General features: G+C 31.9%; 2 protein-coding genes across 2 annotated transcripts; both read left to right on the forward strand.

The window, feature by feature from the left end:
• The first annotated feature begins 4,827 nt into the window (after positions 1-4,827).
• On the forward strand, positions 4,828-5,265 carry LOC112716976 (calcium-binding protein CML37). The gene has a single exon (XM_025769052.3). The coding sequence runs from the start codon at positions 4,828-4,830 to the stop codon at positions 5,263-5,265; it is 438 nt and encodes a 145-aa protein (XP_025624837.2).
• Positions 5,266-9,556: 4,291 nt separating this feature from the next.
• LOC112716977 (NADPH:quinone oxidoreductase) lies at positions 9,557-24,534 on the forward strand. The gene is made up of 5 exons (XM_025769053.3): positions 9,557-9,581; positions 9,708-9,823; positions 22,335-22,513; positions 22,629-22,820; positions 24,015-24,534. Exons 3-5 carry the CDS (start codon positions 22,342-22,344, stop codon positions 24,311-24,313), a joined length of 663 nt encoding a protein of 220 aa, XP_025624838.1. The 5' UTR covers positions 9,557-9,581; positions 9,708-9,823; positions 22,335-22,341; the 3' UTR covers positions 24,314-24,534.
• Positions 24,535-24,624: the final 90 nt, after the last annotated feature.

Consider the following 24,624-nt stretch of genomic DNA (forward strand, 5'->3'; position numbering starts at 1 on the left):
CTATATAGTGTCGGTTTCATGAATTCAAAAATGGAAAAACACATAGCTCACACACATAGCCATGTACCGACACAATTAAGTGGACCAATATATGCTTGTTTTTATTTTTTTAATTAGGGTATAATAATTTTTAAATTAGAAGTGAGATCTTGATCTAATCAATGAAGTTACATCAAGGATCATCATAACGGGCAGGGATTGGATTCTCTTAACGTGCGTTTGGATTTCCAATTAGAATTTTCCAAATTAAAATATAGATAGAATTATAACAGAGAATATATCTTTATACATATATATATATATATATATATATATATATATATATATATATATATATATATATTCTGATGCTTAATACATTTTATTAATTCAACTATTAAATTATATTACATTATTAAATAATTTTCATAGAATTTAAATATTAATAAATATGTAATCTAATAGTGATATTTTTATATACTTTTTATTTTTATAATGTATGTAAAAATAAAATATAACGACCTATCAAATTAATTGTTAACTTTTATAAAATTTTCTTAAATGAATCTATATAATTGTTAAATAGTAACTACTTAAGTTGATCTTTGAGAAAATAGAGACTTTTAATCAACTATAATTCATAAATCAAATAGAAGTGATATTTAAAAGAATCACTTCGATAATCAAATTAGTAGTTATTTAAATTATAATTTATTTATTGCAGATTTAAAAAAGGATTATTTGTATTAAATTATTTTATGATCTAGTTATGTTTTAAGATTGTGCGTTTGGATCGGATAAAGTGCCTTTAGTTCAAATTAAATGAAAAATATTCAACGATATATTAGTAAAATAATAATATTCAACTAACGTAAGTTAGTATAGATGGATAATAGGATTTCAAATTTAAATTGGTATAAATTAAATCGTTTATCCGATTCGATCTAAATCGAAAACTGATTAAAATTGTACTAATTTAAATTTGATTGGATTCTATTTTTTATAAATCATTAGATCGGATCGGATTTTAAATTTACTTTTTATAACCGATTTAATCTAATCCAAATCGCACAATGTGCTATAATATTATTATTTTATTATTATATTTACAATTATACTTAGAATATGTTTAATTTTTTATACATTTTTATATTATTCATATATTATTATTATTTAATATATATTTTATGTTTAAAATGTTATTTATTTATTTATTTTAACTAATCTATAATTTTATTTCTATTTTTATATTATCATTGGCCTTTTAAAATATGTTGAAATTTATTATATCATTGTTGATTATTTTAAATTTGATGTTGAAACTTATTATATGTATTTATTTTTTTTAATTTATAAAATTGCAAATCCAATCCAATCCAAACCGCTTGAAATTGGATCGAATCGGATCGGATTTTTTTGAAAAAATATTCAATCCAAACCGGATTTAGTGTTCGAATTGGATGAATTTTTTACTCAAAATTAATTTAAACCGTATTACAAACACCCCTAATGAATAAGAGTATGTGTTTTTTAATTATCTCTATCGAATTTAATATTTATTAGAAGCTGGGAATGAAGCATGGTGAGAATATATGAAATGTAATGAACAATTTACAAACATGTGATTTGACTATAGAAATGGGCAGGTTCACTCACACTCACATGCTTCCTCTCTAGCTACTTCAATTCATTCAGATTAATTTATTTTTTAAATAAAAACAATTGAATCTCTTAACATATACTAGACTACTAGTTTGGATGCCAGCCAAAAAGACAATATTTTGAGTTGAATTCTACATTCTAATAAAGGGATTGTAAATTAGTAATAAGTTGTGAACAATTTCAGAAGAGAACACCCTGATTAATTAATTGAAGTGGTGAGATAGATACATTATCATTTGTTTCTACAATAATCATCCATTTTCAGCCAATGAACTATTATTGGGGGTTACTATTTTGAAATAATATTTTTATAGGATAAAATATATTTTTTATCTCTCAAATTTAATAAAAATTTTAAAATTATTTTTAAGTTTTATTTTATTTTAATTTTATTTCAAAATTTTTTTATTTATATCAAATATATTTCTGATGCCTAATTTTTTAAAAAATTTAGAACTAATTCAACAATAATTACATAAGAATAACCTTTAATACAAATAAATCAAACATAATTATTATCCATTATTATTGAATTGATCTTACATTTTTTAAAAATTTAGCTGTCAGGAATATATTTAATGTAAATCGAAAATTTTTGAAACAAAATTAAAACAAAATAAAATTTAATAATACTTTAAAAATTTTTGCCAAACAAAGGATAAAAAATATATTCCATCCTCTTTATATTTATAATTAAGTATGGTCATAAATTAATAAAAAAATAAGAGATGTATTGTTGTTTCTTGAACTAGTTAAACATGATTCAAATGAATCAAAATGTCACTTTTTGATTACATAATCATAGTATTTTATAACTGAAACTGTTTTTAATGTTACATATGAATGAGTGTATGCAATTACCTGCAAATCCAAATTGATTTAAATTTTGATCAAACAATAATGTTAGGAATCAAGATGGTTTCAGCCAAAAATCAACTAAAATGTTTTTGGGTGAATCCAAAATCTATATGTAAATGGTGTTTATACTAGGTATTAGGATGTTTCTTTTCTTTGTAAATTGGATGATTCTAAATCTGTTTTTTGATTTATCATGTTTTAGGTATTTGGAGAGAAAAGGAAGATGAAAAAACGGAAGCTAATTGAATCAGTTTTCGTGATTCACGTTCAATATGATACTGAACGTATCTCCTCCTAATTCGAATGTGGTGAAACATTTAATAACCAATATTTTAAATCATAAATAAATAAAACTAATTACTATATTTATAAGAGTAAACTACCATTTATACCCATAAAAGTTGAAAATGTTGACATATCTACCCATAGAAGATAAAAATTACCATTTGTACTCATACAAATTAATTTTCGCAAGCAAAATTACCCAAACCCTAAATAATTACATAAAATCCCCAAACTACCCCCTTCTATTCTCTCACGCACGAACCCACCCTCACTCACTATCTGCAGCACCTAAACCACCATTGCCGTAGCATCATCTCCCTTCTCTCTCTCTCTCTCTCTCTCATCTTTCCTCTCTCACCTCTTGAACATCAACATAGTCCAGCCACTATCCTCTTCAAAATCACAAAATAGAACAAACTCATATCAAATTGAAGAATAAAACATGCATCGATTCAAAATAAAACCCTGATTTCTTAGAACCTTCACAAAAAATTGTCAATTTCTCAGATTCAAGATCACTATTTTCGTTACAAATAACACAGAACATTAATTCGATTTTGGCGACGCTGAGAGGAGATGACAAAAACGCATCGCTAGGAGGAGAAGAGAGCAACGACACCGAGAGAAGGAGAAGATGAAGATATGACATTTGAAAAAGGAAGGAACTCAACATTAAAGAAGTAGTGGTTGCAGAAAATAGAGGACTCAAAATTGCTACTTTCTGAAGTCAAAAACTTCCCGAAGAAGAAGAAGAAGATGATGAGTGGAGGAGAAGATGGAGCTCGCGACGGCAAAAGGAGGAACCACCATTAATGCACAGAGGAGAGAGAAGAACGACAGAGAAGAGAGAGACATCAATAGGAAAAGAAGAGGAAGGAGAAAAGTGCGAAGACGGAGGAGAGAAAAAGAGAAGGACGATTGAAGAAGATAGTGGAGAAGGAAGAGAGAGAGAGTGTGTGGAAAGGGGAGAGAAAGAGAGAAGGACGATTGAAGAAGGACGATTGAAGAAGATAGTGGAGAAGGAAGAGAGAGAGAGAGTGTGGAAAGAGGAGAGAAAGAGAGAAGGACGATTGAAGAAGATAGAGGAGAAAGAAAAAAGAGAGTGTGTGAAAAGGGGAAGGTGATGCGGATAGTGAGTGACGGTGGGTGCATGCGTAAGAGAAGAGAAGGGGGGTAGTCTGGAGATTTTATGTAATTATTTATAGTTTGGGTAATTTTGCTTGTGAAAATCAATTTTGTGGGTACAAATGGTAATTTTTATCTTCTATGGGTAGATATGTCAGCATTTTCAACTTTTATGAGTAGAAATGATAGTTTACTCTATTTATAATTAATTAAGTTGTTTCATTCTTAACTGATTTAGAGTTGATTCTATATACTTTTCCTTAATCAAATGGGTCACATCTTACATAAAAATTTTACGAAAATATTTAACAGCAAAAAATTATTAAAATTTATTATTTTTTATTTTACTTACTATATTCTGTAATAAATAAATATTAAAACAAATTTAAATTGTTTAAATTAATTATTTTTTATCTCCTTGACATTGTCAAAAACTTTATTAATCCAAATTAATCAAACATTAATTAATTTAGTTGTTATATCTCATGCGTAGTATTGATCCATATTCCATAACATCAACATCAACGGTATAATTCAACCAAAATATTGTATCTTTTATATACTTTTTACAATTTATATTAAAATAATTGATAAAATATACAAAAATTTATCCAAAGTGGTACTTACGCGTTGTTTTATCCAATTTAATATTCTCATTCTATAAAATCCACGCAATTTACATGGCTTTTCTTCTTTCCTTCCTATTAAGAACAATGCAAAATTACTTTACACGCCAAGTTACAACTAACAATCTTAACGCGCCACAAACATAGCATATAAAACCCCCACAATGCATTCATTCCAATATGCTTCATATAATTCAAGAACAAGAAAATCCTTGCCAATTACAAAATTGTTAATTGGTAGCAATTTAATTAATTAGTTTACTTTATAGTGATATATATAGTGATGATGAGCATGGTAGAGTTTGAGAGTGCTTTAAAATATTTTGATGAAAACGGGGATGGAAAAATTTCCCCTTTGGAGCTCAAGAACCGTGTGGCTATTTTAGGTGGCGAGTTTCGGTATGAAGATGCCGAAATGGCCATCGCCGCGTGGGATTCAGACGGCGATGGATTCTTGAGTTTGAATGATTTTGTTGAGTTGATGGAAGAGTCTGGGAAAGAAGAGATGTTGAATGATTTAAAAGAAGCGTTTGAGATGTATATTGATGTTGAAGAGTTGAGTGAGTTCATAACTCCAAAGAGTTTGAAAAGGATGCTTGGAAAGTTGGGAGAATCAAAATCTATTAATGAATGTGAACTTATGATCAAACATTTTGATCTCAATGGAGATGGCCTTCTTAGCTTTCAAGAATTTGTAATCATGATGGGACTTGAAGATACTACTGGTTAATAGATTGCTGTATATATAAGATAGAATTCAAATTTTAAATATTTGTTTAAATGGACAAATGAATCGATTATTCGACTAATTTAAGTAGTTTAGAATTTAACCAATATTTATTTATTTATTTATTTTAGAATAATATTACGTGATCAGTAAATATTATTATTTTTTATCAGTAATAATTTATACTCATATTTTCAGACGTTTTGTACACAAAAGTGAAAAACATATAATTTGCATATATATTTACTAAACATTATTGAAAGAAAAAAAAAGCTCATCAATAGTGACCCAAAACTTACTAATGACTCACCTATTTGTGTGGCTTCCTCAAGTTGAATATGGTCTGCCAAACTACTCCCTCAAAAGGGACAAAAAATTTACGTGTCATAAAGCTGTTTAACCAAAGAGAATATCTATATATCTGTGCGAATTTAAATCTGTGTACCAGAGAACGACTCAAAATGAAATTAGATTAGAATGTATTTTCATAGTTATTGGATCTGTGAATACAATTAATTACACCTCTATTGTCTATTAGCGAAATTGAAATAGAAAAAGGCTGTATTTACATAAAGAAACGAGAAATTGATTATTTGATGAAAAAGTAAAAAGTTAGGACAATGAAAGTGAATAACATTTTAGAGAAAGCAAATTAGTGTTCATAGGCACTAATTAGCGTTACACATTCAATCAATATCTATATATAACTTGTTTAGAAATTTTTATATAACTTGTTTAGAAAATTTTAATGGTATAGAATTGAATTGACTTCTAATGTTTAAAATGAATTAGTAAAATTATAAAATTGTATTGAATTACTATGTTTAAAATATTTATCAAATAAATTAAAATTTGAAAGATCAGAAATTGCGTTAAAAAATAGGAGATGTTAAGAGTAAGTTAAGAAATAATTAGGCTATAAAGAAATTTCAGTGGAATTAAAATTCTAAATCGAATCTATTTAGATTGGAGTTAATTTTAAAAAAATTAATTAAATTTCATTTAAACTAATTTAATTATTTTTGTTTCGAACGACGGAAATTGAATTGAATTACACAAAGTTTTCAGACTCCCTTATAGACTCAAAAGCCGAAGGAGACTGTTTGTTAGTTTTGGAAAGGAGTTGACCGAAACTATTGGAAGAAATTCAGAGACTATAATGGTGCCGCACACACTCACTAATTCTGAAATCTCACTGTATAATGCACGTTGCAAGAAACAATCTTGAATGGTCATAGCTTCGTTTTAATACCTTTATAACCTCTTCTTCCATGTCTTCTCCCATTACTGAATTTTTAAGTTAATTTGGAAAATAATAATTGAAAACAGCAAACATGTTACCATTACTATAAGCTCTTGATGGTAGCCAGAACAAGGAAGGATACTGTACCTTCCACCATATTGCTGGGTCCGGCTGCATCATTTTGATATATTGGACCGTCAGGGCAAGCATATATCATATTATGATGACCTTCAGCCTCTTCATTGTAACATAGATATAAAGGTAGAGATAACTCTGGTCCTATTTCTTTAATCAGCAAAGGAAAAAATCCAATATGAATGAAAGTAGGCATAACACATGCCTAGTTTTGGCAAATTTGCCATTCGTATTGTGAAACAAAATTATCTTTAAAAGTTACTGTGTGACTCTAGGTAGCGTTTGAAAGGGAGATAGAGATGAAAACACTGATATTTGAGAGACAGACTGAAATAAGTCTCAGTATTATGTTTTGTATAAAATAAAAGACACAGTTTAAATAAGAATGAAGTTCTAATTTAATTTGCATAAAAGATAAAGTCAGAATTAATTAATTAAAATAAGATATTTTAGATATAAAATATTCTTAAAGTTTCAGTATCCGTCTCCAAAACTTTTAAGATAAAAATAATATTTTGCATACGAAAAATTTGTTGATAACAATTTGCAGCCACATCCCAAAACAATGGGGAATGATGAAAATTATGTAGTCAGGGTATATGAAATTTATTATGGTGGTGAAAATTTCTTTTATTTAAAATTGTGCAATTGGAAATGCCAAAAATAATTATCTTTAAAAGCTATTGCATAAAGTAAATCTAGGTACCAATATATATTATTATCCTAAACTAGAAAACTGATTTTTTTTTAAGACAGGTAAATTTGTATTTTTAATATATATAATTTAACAAGATAAAAATTTAGCATATCAAAAGATATATTTGGAGAAGTATTGTTTAATATTCAGAAAAGAAAAGCAATACATATTAATCAATACTTTTTCCTTTTCAATATAATTATCTAAAGACAGAAGGAATATATTTAAAGAATCGAATAGCTGGATTTAACATTATAAAATTTGTAATTTTTTCAAAAACAAATCGGTGCATCTAATTTGTAAAATGACCATAACAATAAAATAGAGAAAGCTGGGTTGGGAGAAACTGTTAAGAGATTGGTGACTTGGACTAACAAACTCTGCTAACTCAACATCTATAACAAGAAACTGTTATGGTGTTACCACTTACCACTACCAATAACGTGTAACTAACTTCTAAACTAACTTGGACTTTGCCATGAAATTTGGGCAAACTATAGACTTTTATAAATGGTGAAATTGAGTAGTTGATAATAACTCCAATAGAAATCAAACTTGAGCTAGACAAAGGTTTGAGTGACTTTGACCAGAAATAAAGAGAAAATTAATTTTAATATTAAAAACGGGAAATAAAGAGGTTTGAGTGATTTTGACCATGAAAAATAGATTATCTGAGTTGAATTTCATAGCTTCTTTCAGGGCTTCTTCATTTGGCTCAAAGCCGGGAGGAGTCGCCATTGAATTTTCTTGAGTTTCCTTCTTTACTGCAGCATGCAAACAAATCCACATAATTTTAGAATGCACTCGGTAGCAACTAATTACACTATTGTTTTTTGTAAAGTAGTTTTGGCAATAATTATGGAAATAGTTGAAATACTTTTAATGTCACAAACTATCAATGCTAAAGACCTCAGCAATTACATGAAAAAATTGAGATAATATTGATCCACAAGATTGTGTAAATGTACAAATGGTATAAAGAGTCAAAACCTTTTTTTTCCCCTTAACAATTGAGCACTTATGATTTTTGTGAGTAACAAGATCTTGCTTGCAATTGGCCACACAGCATAAAGTTGTCCTGAATTTACCTTTAATCATAATGTCACTTTTGCTTTCAACATAATTGACTTTCCCTGGTTCTAAACAATTGACTCTGTCTCCTTCAACTATTCATAAAGAATAAAATAGCAACCATTGCAATGCAGAAGCAGAACAATTTGGGACTCTTTCACTGAAATACCAACTAGAATAGTTACCTTGTGATAGCGGAAGTTCCTCTTCTTCAATTCGAGCTATGGATACCTTTTTTTTTTGGACATGGCCCTGGGCCAGCCAAACCACCCGGCCCCAGGCACCAGAAGCAAACCGACCCGCAAAGAAACCCAAACCCCAGCCCGACCCGAAGACACTCTTACCCACCCTGGTCTTCTCCCTCCCTCACAACGAACACTTCATCGCTGCGTTCTGCTCCATCCAACCATGGTGCATGTTCCTGATTCGAGCTCCTCCTCTCCCCAATGGCTATGGCGTCCCTTATCCTGAGGGTTTTCTGTTGATTTAAGCCCCTACTTCGTCTTACCTCGGATGACTTCTTCAACTCTGCCTCCGGAGTCCTCCTTCCAATCGCCGACCCACGCGATACTCCTCCCTCGATAGCTTTCCACTAGAGTTGCCGTGAAGCCTGTGGTGAATCCATGGGTTGACCGTCGTTACCCCATCTCCGGCATCCCACCATCTGTGATTCTGCCCGGTCTACTTCGCCTCCTCTTCGATCTTTGTGTGTCCTATCGGAGGATGCTTTGCGGCTATCGTTGGTGGCCAGGTTCGCTGCAGAAGGACGAAGCTTCTCCTTGCTATTCACTGGTTGCTTGTCCCGGGTTTCCGTTTCCACCCCTCCAGGTAATCTCTCTTCTAATTGCAAATCTTGAAGGCTGGTTGAAATGGAATTGTTACTGGCTAGAGTCTTAATTCCTTGAATCTGGGTTTCTTGAATATGTTGACATGATACGAGACTTGCTTCTGATCTAATAATATTCCTTACTTGATTAGGTGGGTTCATTGCCCACTGTCTCCCAAGATAATTTCCCGCCGCCATCGCTGCCAGTTGGTGAGCTAGTTTGTTGCCATCTCTTGGAGTCCAGGTAGCTCCCACATCTGGAGCCTCGTCCAGCAGTTGAAAAATATCCCGCATGACTGCATCTGCTTCCGCTATAGGCGTTCTCGCCTTGATTGCTTGAACAAGAGGTAAGCTATCTGTTTCAATTATGCAATTGTGTATTTGAAGATTCTTAATGAGAATGAGTGCCTCTCTATATGCTTGAGCTTCCGCTGTTAATGGTGATATTGTCTTGAATGTTAATGTTGTCCCAGTGATGACTTTTCCTTGCCAGTCCCTAACTACCGCTGCTAGAGTTGCCTGACCCGTATCCTTGTGGAAAGCTGCGTCTGTGTTCACTTTCAGCCTATTCTTTGGCGGCGGTCTCCAGGTAATTCTCTTTCTCACTCCGCCTCTGCCTGTATCTGGTATGATTGCTGTAGTAGATCCTTGTGTTGCCTTGTAAAATTCTGCTGTTAGGTATTCTGATTGGATTATTACTTTTTGTGGGTTGATTTCTGTTTGCTGGAATATATGCTGGTTTCTTGCTTTCCAAATGCACCAACACAAATATCCAATTTTGCATAAAATTTTTCCTTGTTCACTCCCTGTTTCGGTCTTTATTCTTCTAATTTTCTCCATCATCCACTCTCCAAAACTTCTTACATTATAGGCTGTAGGCACAACTTGTATGCTTGATCCGAACCATACTGCTCTAGTCCACGGACACAATAATAACGCATGTTCAATTGTTTCATCCTCTTTCTGGCATATGCTACATGTGGGCGTCATTATAATTCTCCGCTGATGTAGAATCGCGTTGACTGGCAGAAATCTGTTCACTGCTTTCCACATAAACATCCTAACCTTTTGAGGCACCGGTAGTCTCCATATAGCTTCCCAAACCTCCTTCCAATCCTGACTAGTTGAAGCCTTGCATATTCTTCCCTCTTCCTTCGACTCCTTCTCCTCCTTAGCGACATGGTAACCGGTTCTTACTGTATATTGTCCATCATGTCTGTGCTGCCAAATAAGATGATCCTTTTTATTGATCAAGCTAACTGGAGTTTTAGTTATTAGCTCAGCTATACTTCCATGAAATATATCTTCAATTTTGTTCCTGTCCCAACCCTCCCCTTCTTTAATCAGCTCACTTACTTTTCTAATACCTCCTGCTCCGTCTCTTTCCAACTTTCCTAGCCCTGTTACCCAATTGTCTTCCCAAACATCAACCTCCGCTCCATTCCCTATACTCCATCTTCCGTTCCTTCTAAGAAAATCCCTTCCCTCCAGCAAGCTCTTCCATATCCATGATGCGTTCCTTCCCATATCCGCCTCCCATAGGCTGCAATTCGGGTAATAAATAGCCTTTAGCGTTTGAACCCATATAGCGTCCTCTTCTTTTAACAACCTCCAAGCTTGTTTGGCCAGGTGTGCTATGTTTTGGCATTCTAAATCCTTGAATCCCAAACCTCCATTTGTTTTGCTCCTAGTCATTTTTGCCCAACTCTTCCAGTGAATGCTTCTTTCCTTTCCATTGCTTTTCCACCAGAATCTGGCTATTGCTGCTTCAATTCTCTTACAGAAGGATTTGGGAAATTTTATGATATTCATGGCATAGATAGGAATTGCCTGTATTACTGCTTTTATTAACACTTCCTTTCCGGCTTGATTTAATAATCTTTCTTTCCATCCTTGCATCTTATCCAGCATCTTCTCTTGTATCCACTCCAAAGCCTTATTCTTGGATCTTCCCCATCTTGCTGGTAGCCCTAGATATCTTCCCGGATCTTCCCATGTTGCCATTCCAGTGATTTCCTCAATATACACCCTCCTTTGTATTGATACCTGCCTTCCAAAAATCAGCCCAGATTTGTCAATGTTGATCTTCTGCCCTGATGCCTCTGTGTACTTATTTATAACCTGAATAAGTTGATAAATCTCCTCTTCTTGTGCCCCTGCAAAGATAATACAATCGTCAGCAAATAAAAGATGAGTAATGACCGGTGCTGTTGGAGCAAGCTTAATTCCTGATATAAGATTTTCCTTCCTCGCTTTTTCCATGAGAATAGTAAAACTCTCCGCAGCCAAAATAAATAAATAGGGTGATAAGGGATCTCCCTGTCTAAGACCTCTCTGTGGAATGATCTTGGTTGATAGCTTGCCATTTATTTGAGCTATGGATACCTTAAAATAAAGGTCTTTGGGATTGGTGGGCTCAAAAACACAAATGTCCCCAACATTCAAACTATTGTCTTTGGCAAATCTCTTCCATCCAGAATTGAATTTGCCAAAACTGTAAGTAACAGGCCATGTTCTCCCCCCATCATGGACCTCAAGGATGGCTGTCGCTTGCTTCTTCAAATATTTGGATAATTATTGATTTTTGAAAACATAAAAACTACTCGTCTAAATTTTTTTTATAAACAATTATGACTTTAATTTTGAATAGAGAATATAAAATTTAGTTTCTTTTGTTTATGTTATAATATATGACTGATAATATATAACATACTTAAAATATGTTGGCTACTTATAAATTTTAGGTGTATGTCTTTCCTCTAATTTTAAGTATGTTTATGAATCAAAAGATGTTATGGACAAGTAAAATATAAGTACATTAACAAATGTAAAGAATGTTATAAATAAGGGGTGAATAACAATTTTGATCTCTATAATTTTACTGAAAATTAAAATTATTCCTAAGATTTTTTTTATTCAAAATTATTTCTAACGTTGGGTTTTATTTTAAAATCGTTTTTTTTTCCTATTTTTCGGATAAAAATATCCTCTTCCTCATTTCACTTGTATTTTTTTTTTCAAACAACTTATCCTTATAAAATTCAAAATAGATGAGAAGTGATCAACACAATAACACAACACGGTGCCAATATTCAAAACTAAACAAGAAGAAAGCTACTAGGAGCGTAAACAAAAGATTTTTGCTCTTTTTCTCTTTCTCTTCACAGGTTTTGGTTTTGCTCTTTGATTTTTCTCATTCTTTTCACAAATTTTGGATTTTTTAATTAAAATAAATCAGAGGTGACGGGTTGAGAGTGATGGGGAGGATTAGGGTTAAGGGTGCTGATGAGAGAGACGAGGAAAGAAGGATAACTTTGCCTCAAAAGATGATTTTAAAACAAAATTTAGCATTAAATTATAATCATATCCTAATATTTTATTAATATTTAAAATAAACTAATTTTTAAATGTTTTAATGTCTTTTTTATTTATATAAAACATATTAAATATTTTGTATTAATAAATTAGATAAAAAATATAATTAGATATACAGATACATAATCATTTAAGAAATAAAGTAACTAAAAAGTTTAAATGGAATCAGAATAATATTAACTATTAAGACTGAGAACATATGAATAAATATTTATAGAATTAATTTCTAAAGTTAATAATTTTCTAAAAATGAGTAATCTCAATTTTCAACAAGAAAGTATGTCCAACTTTAATTCCCTAATAATCCAATCAAATAATAAAATAATGAAGAGTTATATTCGATCTAAAATGGGGTTGAAACTATTGATAATATTCTATCTAAAATGAAGAGTTGCGATAAAGCCATCCTTCAGAATCTATGAAACTCATACTTGTTATCATATTAATCGTCTTTAAATCCAATTTACTCGTTTGGAGGTATCAAAACTTACTCCAAAATTGCCATATTCAGCAAATATAACGCTATCCCTGTAAAAAAAAATTAATATTTTATCAACATTTACTCATGTTGAGAGCAATCTCATAGGTCCCAACCAGCGGGTTGAATAATGTTGGTCATGTTTGTGTTGTAGAGAAGAACTCTAGCATAAGGTCTCCAAGGTCTTCCCAAGAAAGTAGAACCATTTCTAAAAACATTGCAATTCTTAAATACAAATCCATTTGAATCAATTGAATTTGTTCTCCCTTGTGATGTAATATATCCTACAAACCCTTTTCCTAAAACCCTTCCAATCACATTTATACTACATCTCTCTAGTTGCCAACACAACAATAATACATTTAATTAATTAGCTGATAGTATTATTTTCATGTTAAATTTAAAGCAACAATGTCAACGTGACTTAGTTGTTAATAATTTAAGAATTATAGTTATGTATAAAAAGTTATGTAAACACATGATTTTAATTGAACGATCGTATAAAATATTAATTTTTTTTTACAGGGATAACCTTATATTTTTTATGAATATGTCAATTTTAGCCCAGGTTATGATACCTCAAAACGAATAAATTGGATTACAAAGTTGGATTTAGAGACTATTAATATGATGACAAATATGAATTTCATAAATTCTGAAGGATGGCTTCATCACAACTCTTCATTTTAGATAGAATATTATCAATAGTTTCAACCCCATTTTAGATAGAATATAACTCTTCATTATTTTATTATTTGATTGGATTATTATGGAATTAAAGTTGGAAATACTTTTTTTGTTGAGAATTAAGGGCTTGTTTGGGTTAGCTTTTAAGAAAAGATCTTTTTTCGAGTTATCATTTTTTAAAAGATCTTATAGAGAAGTCAAAGTAATTTTATGTTTGGATATCTTATGTAAAAATGTCTTTTTATCTATCAATTATGTTTGGGTATAACAATATAAAAATACTTTTTTGTTTATTTATTACATGACAAACATCTTTTTTTAAGGAAAAAAATCTTTTAAAAAAATTGTAAATTACAACTTCTCAAAAAATATCTTTTTTTTATTTTACTAGTGCTTTTATTTTTACTACTAGAAATTTGCCAAACACGTTAAAAAATAAAAAAGATCTTTTTTCATTTAACAAAATAATTGCGCCCAAACATGCACCGAGATTACTCATTTTTAAAAAATTATTAACTTTAGAAATTAAAGTGACCCTTCTTAATAACTCGGTATATTTAAGGTTTTTTGCAAAAGAAAAAAGAACCAGAAGCCAACCATTACCTCGTCAGTTGCATCTTCACTTTAAGATGCACCGCTTTCAGCAGCTTCACAGCTCTCATCTTTTCCTTTGTTTTCATGTTTTTCATCCTGGTTAATTAACCAAAGCATGGTGTCACTTTGTACGAATAAAGCAACAATCTTATATCAACATTGAAAAACACAGAAATGAACAACTGAGATGAGCAGGAAAAACAAAGGCAAGCTGCTCGACTGTCCCTGTACTAAATATTAGATGTATTCATTATTCAAATTTACTGAGAGGTTCACACATATCTACTTTTCACCATCTATTATGTCAAAATTATCCTTTTTATATACCTAAAGAAGGATTGATAAAATAATGGGAAATTTCTACATTTTTATCAGATCATTGATAAACCTTTTAAATTTAAATTCAAAATAATCAGAAAGAGAAATATAATCACGACATCTTCCAAATCAAATGATAAACATAAAAAAAATCCAAGATGCTAACAATAATGATCTATCATCATCCTAGAGCCCTTGTACCTTGGCAAGAAAGTTCAAAAGAAAGAATCAAAATTAGTTAAAGAAAATGTTAACAAACTTACAAAGAGTCGCAAGAAGCAACAAGATAGATGAGAACAACAAAGGATAAAATTGCTTTTTTAATGAGGACACATGCAGCTTTCTTGTGAGTCATGTCAAAATAGAAATATATACGGAATGCAAAAAGTTATGATAATGCCACCACTCTTAGGTTAAAGCTATTATTGTGACATAACCACATTGAGCATAACCAAATATCAAATACGCAGTGCCGAAGACAAGTCACAGGTCAGTGGGGGAAAACCAAATACTACCAAGTGTGAAATCAGAATAAACTAACAAGTCAAGAAGTCGATTTGAAGAAGGGTTGAATACCTCAGGCTCTGGCATTATAGGCTGATCCAATCCTGCTTTCATAGCATCTGTAATTTCAGTTGGAGATATCTTGAATTCTGTTTCACCTGCTCCCTCAATGTGAACTTTTGTTGGAACACAAGCAACAATAGCTGCAGTGAAACGAGTTCACTCTTATGGACAAACCACATTAGCACAAAAGCAGTGATACCCTTCTTACTCCTGGCTTCAACATCAGCACCTTTCTTCACCAAAACCTCTGCCACATCAGAACAAAAGCTTCTCTATGAATTTTTCATGTATTTGTGCATGATATATTAGCATACCCTTCTTCATCCTCTGCATTCAAATCAATCCCTTTCTCCAAAAGCACATTGGCCATATTCAATTGCAAAACTTCAATCCTGAAAAAACAAAAAAATGACTCCTTTTACATAAACATCTCTGGACAAGGATCTGCATAAAATATCTTGATCTTCTAACACCATAACTAACAGCAATTGAATAACTGATTTAATATTTTTTATACATTATTAATTAAAATAATTGCCACATAGCACATTTTTAGTTATTCTATAAGTCAATCATTAATATTATATCTACATTAACTGTTCTAATATATTACATTATGATTATTTTTCATGACCTATGAAAATGACAAATCTTTGAAATAAACAATTCCTTATTATTATTTCAAGATTGCCAATCTCAAATTGAAACCTTATAGAATGAAGCAGAAATTAAAAAAGAAAAAAGGAATCACATATAATTTTTTACGAGGGGCTGAATTGTTGATTGTATTGCTTATTGCTTATGTTATAAAAATATATTAATCCTAAGCTTTTATTTCTTTCTTTTCTTTGCTCTGATCTCATCACCTCCTGAACTTGAGTCTCAATCATGGCTGCAAAACTTGGGGGTAGAGCTTATCTCTCTTCCTTTGTTGATGCTGTTTTGAACAAGCTGTCTTCACTCATTTTAAAGAACTCAAAAACCCCTCTTATTCTCAATCAATCCATCACTGGTTACTCATTTTAAAGAATCTCTCATCCCTCCATAATGAGAGAGAGTACCATGAAAAGGACTGATAACATATAAAATTTTCAACAAAGACATGCATAGATGAAAGATACAATCAAGAATGGCGATTATTATAAATTCAGAGATGAAGTTTAAGAAAATGTGAAAGTACTGTGTAAAGAGAATCAGCTCCAAGGGCAGCAAACTTGGACTCTCCAGTGACACTTTAACTCTCTGGCAGTGCCAATTGCTTATTGACTATGTCACAGACCTTTTGAACTGTCTCCTGGTTCGCCTGCACAAAATAACAAAGTCCATGGTGAAAGAGCCTAGCAGCGGAAACGACAACAATGTCCAACACAAGAACAATATGGAAGCACTCACAACACAATATGACAGCAACTATAACAAGCAAATATAGCAAGTAAAGCAATAACAAGAACACACCAAGATTTTAACGTGGAAAACCCCCTCAATGTGAGAGGTAAAAACCACGGGTCGTCCAGACTAATGAAATAGCTCCACTATAATCAAATGAGATACAAGAGAGTCTCAAACAAAGCACAAAAAACGTGCATATAACCAGCCAAAACATCAATGCACCAAAGTTCACAAATAATAGGCAAAAAGATGAAATATACCCAAAAAACAAAGCTGATGTCGAAGCCAATTTCTCCCTCTGCAGACCTCTAATTAAAATCTCCAACGTTCAGAATGAAGAACAAGATGTGAAGAATCTACAGTTCAAATTTCACGTCGATCCAACGGTGAAAGAATGAGAAACTGCCGTTCCAAAATTTCTGCTCTGTGTAAAAACGGAAAACCTAATTTCTCTCTTGCGAAACCAATTTCTCCTACTGCAAACCTCCAATCAACATCTCCACCGATCAGAATGAAGAAAAAGATGATAAGAACACTCAGTTTAAATGTCAAGCCGATCCAACGGTGAACAACTGAGAAACTGCCATTTGAAATTTACTGCTTTGGGCAAAAACGGGAATTCTGTTTTTCTCTCTTCTCTCTGACTTGGTGGCTATTCTCTCTCACTCAAAAAAAACCTCAAAAAACTGAATTAGGGTTGTGACACTAGGGTGCAAGAATACACCCCCAAAATGTTGGGCTTGGGCCTCACAAAGGAGAGAAAAAACCCAACAAATCTCCCCCTTCTCGACTAGGTGGAGGCCCTCGCCATTCCGGCGATCAAACAACATGTTTCAAACTTTTCTCTTGACAATGCTTTTGTCATCATATCAGCACCATTGTCATCAGTGTGAACTTTTTCAAGTTCCAACAATTTGGAACCTAACACATCCCGTATCCAGTGATACCTAACATCAATATGTTTAGATCTTGGATGAAAAGTAGAATTCTTGGCAAGATGAATAGCACTTTGGCTATCACACAACAACACATAACGGTCTTGCTTGAAACCAAGTGCTGCAAGAAACTTCTTCGTCCAAGTGTTGCAAGTGTGAGGAGTGTTGAAGTTAGTCCCACATCTAAGAAAGCATGGAGAGTGAGGAGTTTAAAAGATAAGAGACCCATTAACTTGACATCTTAAGGTTTTGAGTTGGATGTGGTGTCTTCTCATCTTATGTTCTCTCACTTGATTCCTCCCCGAAATCTCCCCGATTGTCGAGAGCTCCCCACGGTTGGCCCAACAAAGTGGTATCAGAGCTGATGGTTAATCGGTCTGGTGGTTTTAAGGGGTATTCAAGGTGAAGCATCGAAAGTCTTTCCGGCAAAGGTGGTCCGGGCGGCGTGTCCCGCGGTGTTTTGCGGCGGTGTGATGGACGAATACTCATGGTGGTGGAGGAGCTAGAGGGGAGTTGATGCTTGATGTGGAGGCTCACACTTGAGGGGGAGATTGTTAGTGTTGCAAGTGTGAGGAGTGTTGAAGTTAGTCCCACATCTAAGAAAGCATGGAAGAGTGAGGAGTTTAAAAGATGAGAGACCCATTAACTTGACACCTTAAGGTTTTGAGTTGGATGTGGTGTCTTCTCATCTTATGTTCTCTCACTTGATTCCTCCCCGAAATCTCCCCGATTGTCGAGAGCTCCCCACGGTTGGCCCAACACATGGTAGTCACAGACCTTCTGAATTGTTGCATTATATATTTCAGTAACCACAAAATAAAGAACAATTTGCAACAAAAAGAGCTTCGATGAAAAAAATCCACATACCAAATCAGCAGAAAAGCCTCTTCATAATGCAACAATGAGAAGTTGAACTCAGTTGTGGTTCATTTGTAAAGTTTGAAAGATGGCACTGAATTCTGAAATTGATGAGTTTTAGGTCAATCATCATTGGAGGTTTTAGAGTTGAAGAATGAAGCTGAGAGAGAGAGACTGAAGGACAGAACGATGGCGACGCGAGTGTGACGGCGCAACGGCGATGCGAGTGTGAGGGTGCGACGGCGATGCAAGTGTGACGGTGCGATGGCGACGCGAGTGTGATGGAGAGACGACGGACGCGGCGGTAGTGGAGTGATGACGTCGTGGCAGTGGAGTGAACTGAGGAGAAATGGAGAAGGCACGAATTAGGGTTTAATTTCTGAGATAAAATGTAATAGGTGAATTCGGATGAAACGAGGGAGGGGGTACTAACGACTGGAACGCGCGGCGGTTGGGAACAGAGGCACGGTGTCGCTGTGTGGAGCAGGGGCGTAGGTAGGGACGACACTTCGCGGGCTTCAGGGGAGATGGAGATGCAGCGGTGCAGCGTGGAAGAGAGGCAGTGATGCGGCGTGGAAGAGAGGCAGTAGTGCAGCGTGGAGCAGCGACGGAACATTGTCTCCATTCTGAGCGATGTGGCGCACTGCAGTTTCTTGACAGGTGACAGTGGATGGCGTTTCAAAGAAGGCAGCGGTGGGAGGCTGCGGTGAAATTAGGATTTAGGGTTTGGTGTTGGTAAAAATAGGAAATGAAAAAGGTGAGGAAAGGTAAAATAACTCTTCTTGCAACACCTCTACTATTTTGTCTTTACGTTGGGGAAGCAATTTCGCCAGCTACGGTGAGCTGGCTTGATTAGGCACAATAAAAGAGAACTTTTTCATGTTGCATTGGACCTTTCTTTGTATATAAGTTGGTCTTTGATTCGAAAAAAAAAAGAGTAAAGTATTGTTTTTGTCCCCAACGTTTGGGGTAAATCTCAAAATTGTCCCTAACGTTTCAATCGTCCTATTTACGTCCCTAACGTTTTAAAATTGACTCAATGTTGTCCTGTCGTTAGGGATCCGTTAATAAAACTAACGGCGGGACAAAATTGAGACGATTTTGAAACGTTAGGGACGCAAATATGACTAAAACGTTAGGGACAAAAACGATACATAGAAATAAATTTTAATTTTATTCTTCAATAATATCAATTTTTTATTATACATAGTATTCAATTATTTTTAATCATATTTACACTTAATCACCTTATTTTCATTCTAAATAAATTAATTTTTTATAATTTTACGCTTAAAGTAATATAATTTTTTATAAATAAATAAATTTTATACTTTCATTCTAAATAAATAATGTAATTTTACTTTCATTACTTAATCACATTACTTATATTTTTTTATAGTTTTACACTTTCATTCTAATCACATTACATTATTTATTTAGAATAAAAGTGTAAAATTTATTTATTTATAAAAATACATTACTTTAAGTGTAAAATTAAAAAAATAAATTTATTTAGAATGAAAATAAGGTGATTAAATGTAAATATGATTAAAAATAATTGAATACTACGTACAGTAACAAATTGATATTATTGAAGAATAAAATTAAAATTTATTTCTATGTATCGTTTTTGTCCCCAACGTTTTAGTCCTATTTACGTCCCTAACGTTTCAAAATCGTCTCAATTTTGTCCCACCATTAATTTTATTAACGGATCCCTAACGGCAGGACAACATTGAGTCAATTTTAAAACGTTAGGGACGTAAATAGGACGATTGAAACGTTAGGGACAATTTTGAGATTTACCCCAAACGTTGGAGACAAAAACAATACTTTACTCAAAAAAAATTCTGGTTAATGGGTCCTGCAACAAAAATAAAAAACGAGTTTTAAACTTTTAATATCAATAACAATATTTAATTAGCTAGGACAAAAAATATTAATTAGCTAAAATATGAATTTAATTTTAATTGTTATAATTATTTAAAAAAAATTATGACATATGTGCTTTTTAATTGATGGAAAAAATTGGTAACCAATTCTATATAATATATATCAAAAAGAATTTTTTTTGTATAATTTAAAAATAAAAAAAGAGTTATATGACTTTCTTTAATTTATTTATAAACTAATATTTTAAGAGAAATTTTTGGAGATTAGCAATTTTTTGTAATTTTAGTAGTTCTTCTTAGATTTAATATTAAGTTTTTTTTATCACAGTAGTTTAATATTAATTTTCATCTGATATTGTTCTAAGTAAACTAATGATCTCTGTTGAACTGTTTTCATATACTATAATAATAAATATAACAAAAAGTTTCAAAAAGCAATAAATTAATATAATTTGCATTCATATTTTTTAAAGTTTGCACACAATAATTAATAAAATTTATTGAGTAAAAATAATTTAATATCTATATTCAGTGTAAACGATGACAAAAAATAACTAAAAATTGGCAAAAAAAATTACTAAAAATTGCTGACGTCCAACATTTTTTTTATTGTAATTTTCTTTTTGGTAATAATATGAGTTTTTTGTAATTTGGGTTGGACTGAATCAATTTGTTTGGACATAATATTAGTCTCACACATTACAAAATAAATTTGGTCAAACAATGCATTTTGAAATACAAAAATTAAAAGAAAAGTAGAGATAAATAAAGCCCAAAGATAGCAAATAGAACCATATAAATATTTCAACTAAGCCTTGTCCAAAAAAATTTGATTTCAATTAGGGTAGACTTAACCGTAGAGAAAGCCTTCACAAAAAAAAAAAAAAAAAAGCTGGAGAAATCAACTGAGCAAAAAAAAAAAAAAAACCTCGAGTTCAATCAAATTAATATAATTATCAGGTAACCTCTCACATAATACAATTATTTGAGATGTTATTGTGCTCAAGTGTTAACTTGCAATGGGAATTAGTTTGCGACGGTCTGAGAGATGTTACAAAATGAAGAGTAATTTTTCCTATAACCTTTAATTAGAGATTCAAATGGTAAAGAGATTATTTGCCAAAATATATAAATAAATGGATAAATATAAAATAATAAAAAGAATAGCAATTGACTAACACCTCTAGAAGATTTAGAACAATCAATGAGCCACCCTACGATATTCCATCTTTGATTTTTCCTTAGATAATTGGCTTTATATAGAGAATAAAATTTTTAAATTGGTCTTCCGTAGTCAATTTACTTCTTATTTTTTATTTTTTAATATTATTTTATATATACTTTTTTTAGTAAATTTTAATGGTTTAAAATGAGACTAAAATAATTCATTTTGTAAGTTAGAAACAAAATAAAAAATTAAAGTGGACAATAAAAAAATGACTATTTATATAAAGATATATTTATATGAAGATGATAACTAATACGTAAATACATGTTATATTAAATTAAATATATCAAATTATCTAATAATTTTTAATATTATATTCACATAAAAATATTTTTATATGAATAATCAATTTAAAAATTAACCAATTTGGATTGGTCGAGTAATCAATTCACTGATCAGTTTCGTCTACTTAAGTAAATACCGAAAATTCAAATCCTGCATTTACATGTCACAACCCATCATCCAATAATAAATCTTAAATCAAGTTTAGATTCACACAGATTATTCATTTGTAAAACTGAAAAATATCACTGCACACAAAAAAAATCAGTTTAAAATTTGTATTGTTGTCTAAATCATGAATTTCAATTCCTAGCAGCAGCCACATTTGACCTAGTGGTTGAACCTTACACAATTTCTACTATGAAGACTCTTGTCAATGCATGCATGCATGATCTATTACTAATGGTCAAAAGTCAAAACACCAAAAAATATCAAAGGGTCAAACATAGTATATATATAAATAATCAATTATTCTCTTCCCTTTCTTTGGTGTGTAGTTACGCCATGTCATATCCAAATTGCAGCAAGAGAAGCAAACATGGTGAGATTGAGAAGGAAGAAGCAATTGAAAAAGAAGTTGCAGTTTCAATCATTTCAAAGAAACCAGTCATTAAAGTTGCTGCCATATGCGGTTCTCTCCGCAAAGCTTCTTATAACAGAGGCCTCATTCGTGCCGGTACTTCATTTTTTTTATTTTTTTTAAAATTTAAATTAATAAAAAAATATATAAATATTTATATATTTAATATAATTTTTAATATTTCTGTTATAAAAATTCTGATATCATACAGCCATAGAACTAAGTAAGGAGCAAATCGAAGGGCTCCACGTGGAATACGTGGAGACGGCGGCGCTGCCGATGCTGAATACCGATCTTGAAGTGGACGGGAGGTTTCCGGCAGAAGTGGAAGAGTTCCGGCAGAAGATTCTAGAAGCTGATTGCTGTCTCTTTGCTTCCCCTGATTACAACTACTCTGTCACTCGTAAGAATTTTATTTTTCTAATTCTAATTCAATTCTCACCACAAAAATATTTGATTTAATCATCTAATATCTTGAAAGAGAGAAATACAAGCATTATGATTAAATACAATAATATAGAAATTATTATACTCCGATTATTCACGCAATTTTTTTATTCTTTAATCAATTTTTCTTTTTCCGTAATCATAAGGATAATAATATCTTAATTTTAGGGTAGTGCTAGGAAGCCAATGGCCTAAGTGTACAATGTGTCAGGGATAATAAACATCTCATCCTAAAAACTTAAGTTAATTTTGGAATTCACCAAGGATCGGACCTTGACCTTTTAGATTTAGAACTTTAATACCATGTCATGAACCCACTCATCCCAAAAACGTAACCTGACAGGACAATGTAACACTAATGGTCATATCTCTAATACTTTCTAAATCTCCATTGTACACATTGTACGCTTAGACCATTGGCTCCCTATAGACATGATATGGATAATGTTACTGCCATTTCATTCTGTTTATTCGGTTAATATTTACTGTATGAGAAATGAGATTATCTACTACAATGCAATTAATTTTGGTTTAATTATTCTGTTGATTCCTATAGTTTTGTGAAATTTTTAATTAGATTCTTATACTTTTTTTTAATTGGATTCCTGTACCAATTTTTTTTTTCAATTGAGTCTCCACATTTTTTTTCTTTTATTTGAGTCTCTTCACCCATTTTTTTTAGTTGGATCCCTATATAATTAAGCCAATTATTACCAAGAGGAACCTAATTAAAAAAAAAAATTGGTACAGGGACCCAATTAAAAGAAAAAAAATATAAAGACCTAATTAAAAATTTCACAAAATTATAAGAATCAACAGAGTAATTAAACCATTAATTTTTATTGAATTATTACGATAAAAAAATTAATGTCACATTATTGATACTAAAATTGACAACTATCTTAAATTAAATTAGGTGAACACTTATGTATAATTGTATTCATATATATATAAAATTTAAAATTTAAAAATTGTTAGATAACAATTAAGTCAAATATGTTAAATTATCTAATATACTAACAACTTTATATAAAAACAACTTTACGTGAATTTCTATCCTTAAAATATATATACTATTATGTGTTTACAAAAAAAATCATCAAAAGGTGATTTATTTACTAACTCCCATTATTTGTGTTTATGGTATTAGCAATTGTGAAGAATGCACTAGACTGGGGATCAAGACCACCAAATGTATGGGCAGGAAAAGCGGCGGCGGCCGTAAGCGCCGTGGGTGGCGGGAGAAGAGCGCAGTACCATCTCCGGCAAATCGGAGTGGTCCTTGATCTCCATTTCATCAACAAACCGGAGTTCTACATGAATGCTCACCGGCCACCGGGGAAGTTCAACGTGGACGGCGACTTAGTTGATTCCGATACGAAGGAGGATCTTAAGGAAATTCTTTTGTCCTTGCAAGCTTTTACGATGAGACTTCAAGGCAAGTGTTAATAACTTGCTATAAGGGTAACAACACAAACAAGCATAAATAAAAAGCGTGGAGAAAACAACACTATGTTCATCAATTAAATTCCACTCATAATTAATGGTGAAAATTTAAGTATAGTAAAATCTACGTGAAGTTTACCAGTACAGTTTTTAACTATCAATTTTATATGAAATTAACTGCACCTAAATTTTCATCTATGATTAAACTTGTAATTTTTTTTCTACCTCCTTAGCTTGGTGCAAACTTCAACTAGCAAGGATAATGCATCAATTATATTCGAGATTCTAAAAATCGTATTATTTTTTAGTTGGTA

Source organism: Arachis hypogaea, chromosome 10 (assembly GCF_003086295.3).
Source record: "Arachis hypogaea cultivar Tifrunner chromosome 10, arahy.Tifrunner.gnm2.J5K5, whole genome shotgun sequence".
NCBI classification, from domain to species: domain Eukaryota; kingdom Viridiplantae; phylum Streptophyta; class Magnoliopsida; order Fabales; family Fabaceae; genus Arachis; species Arachis hypogaea.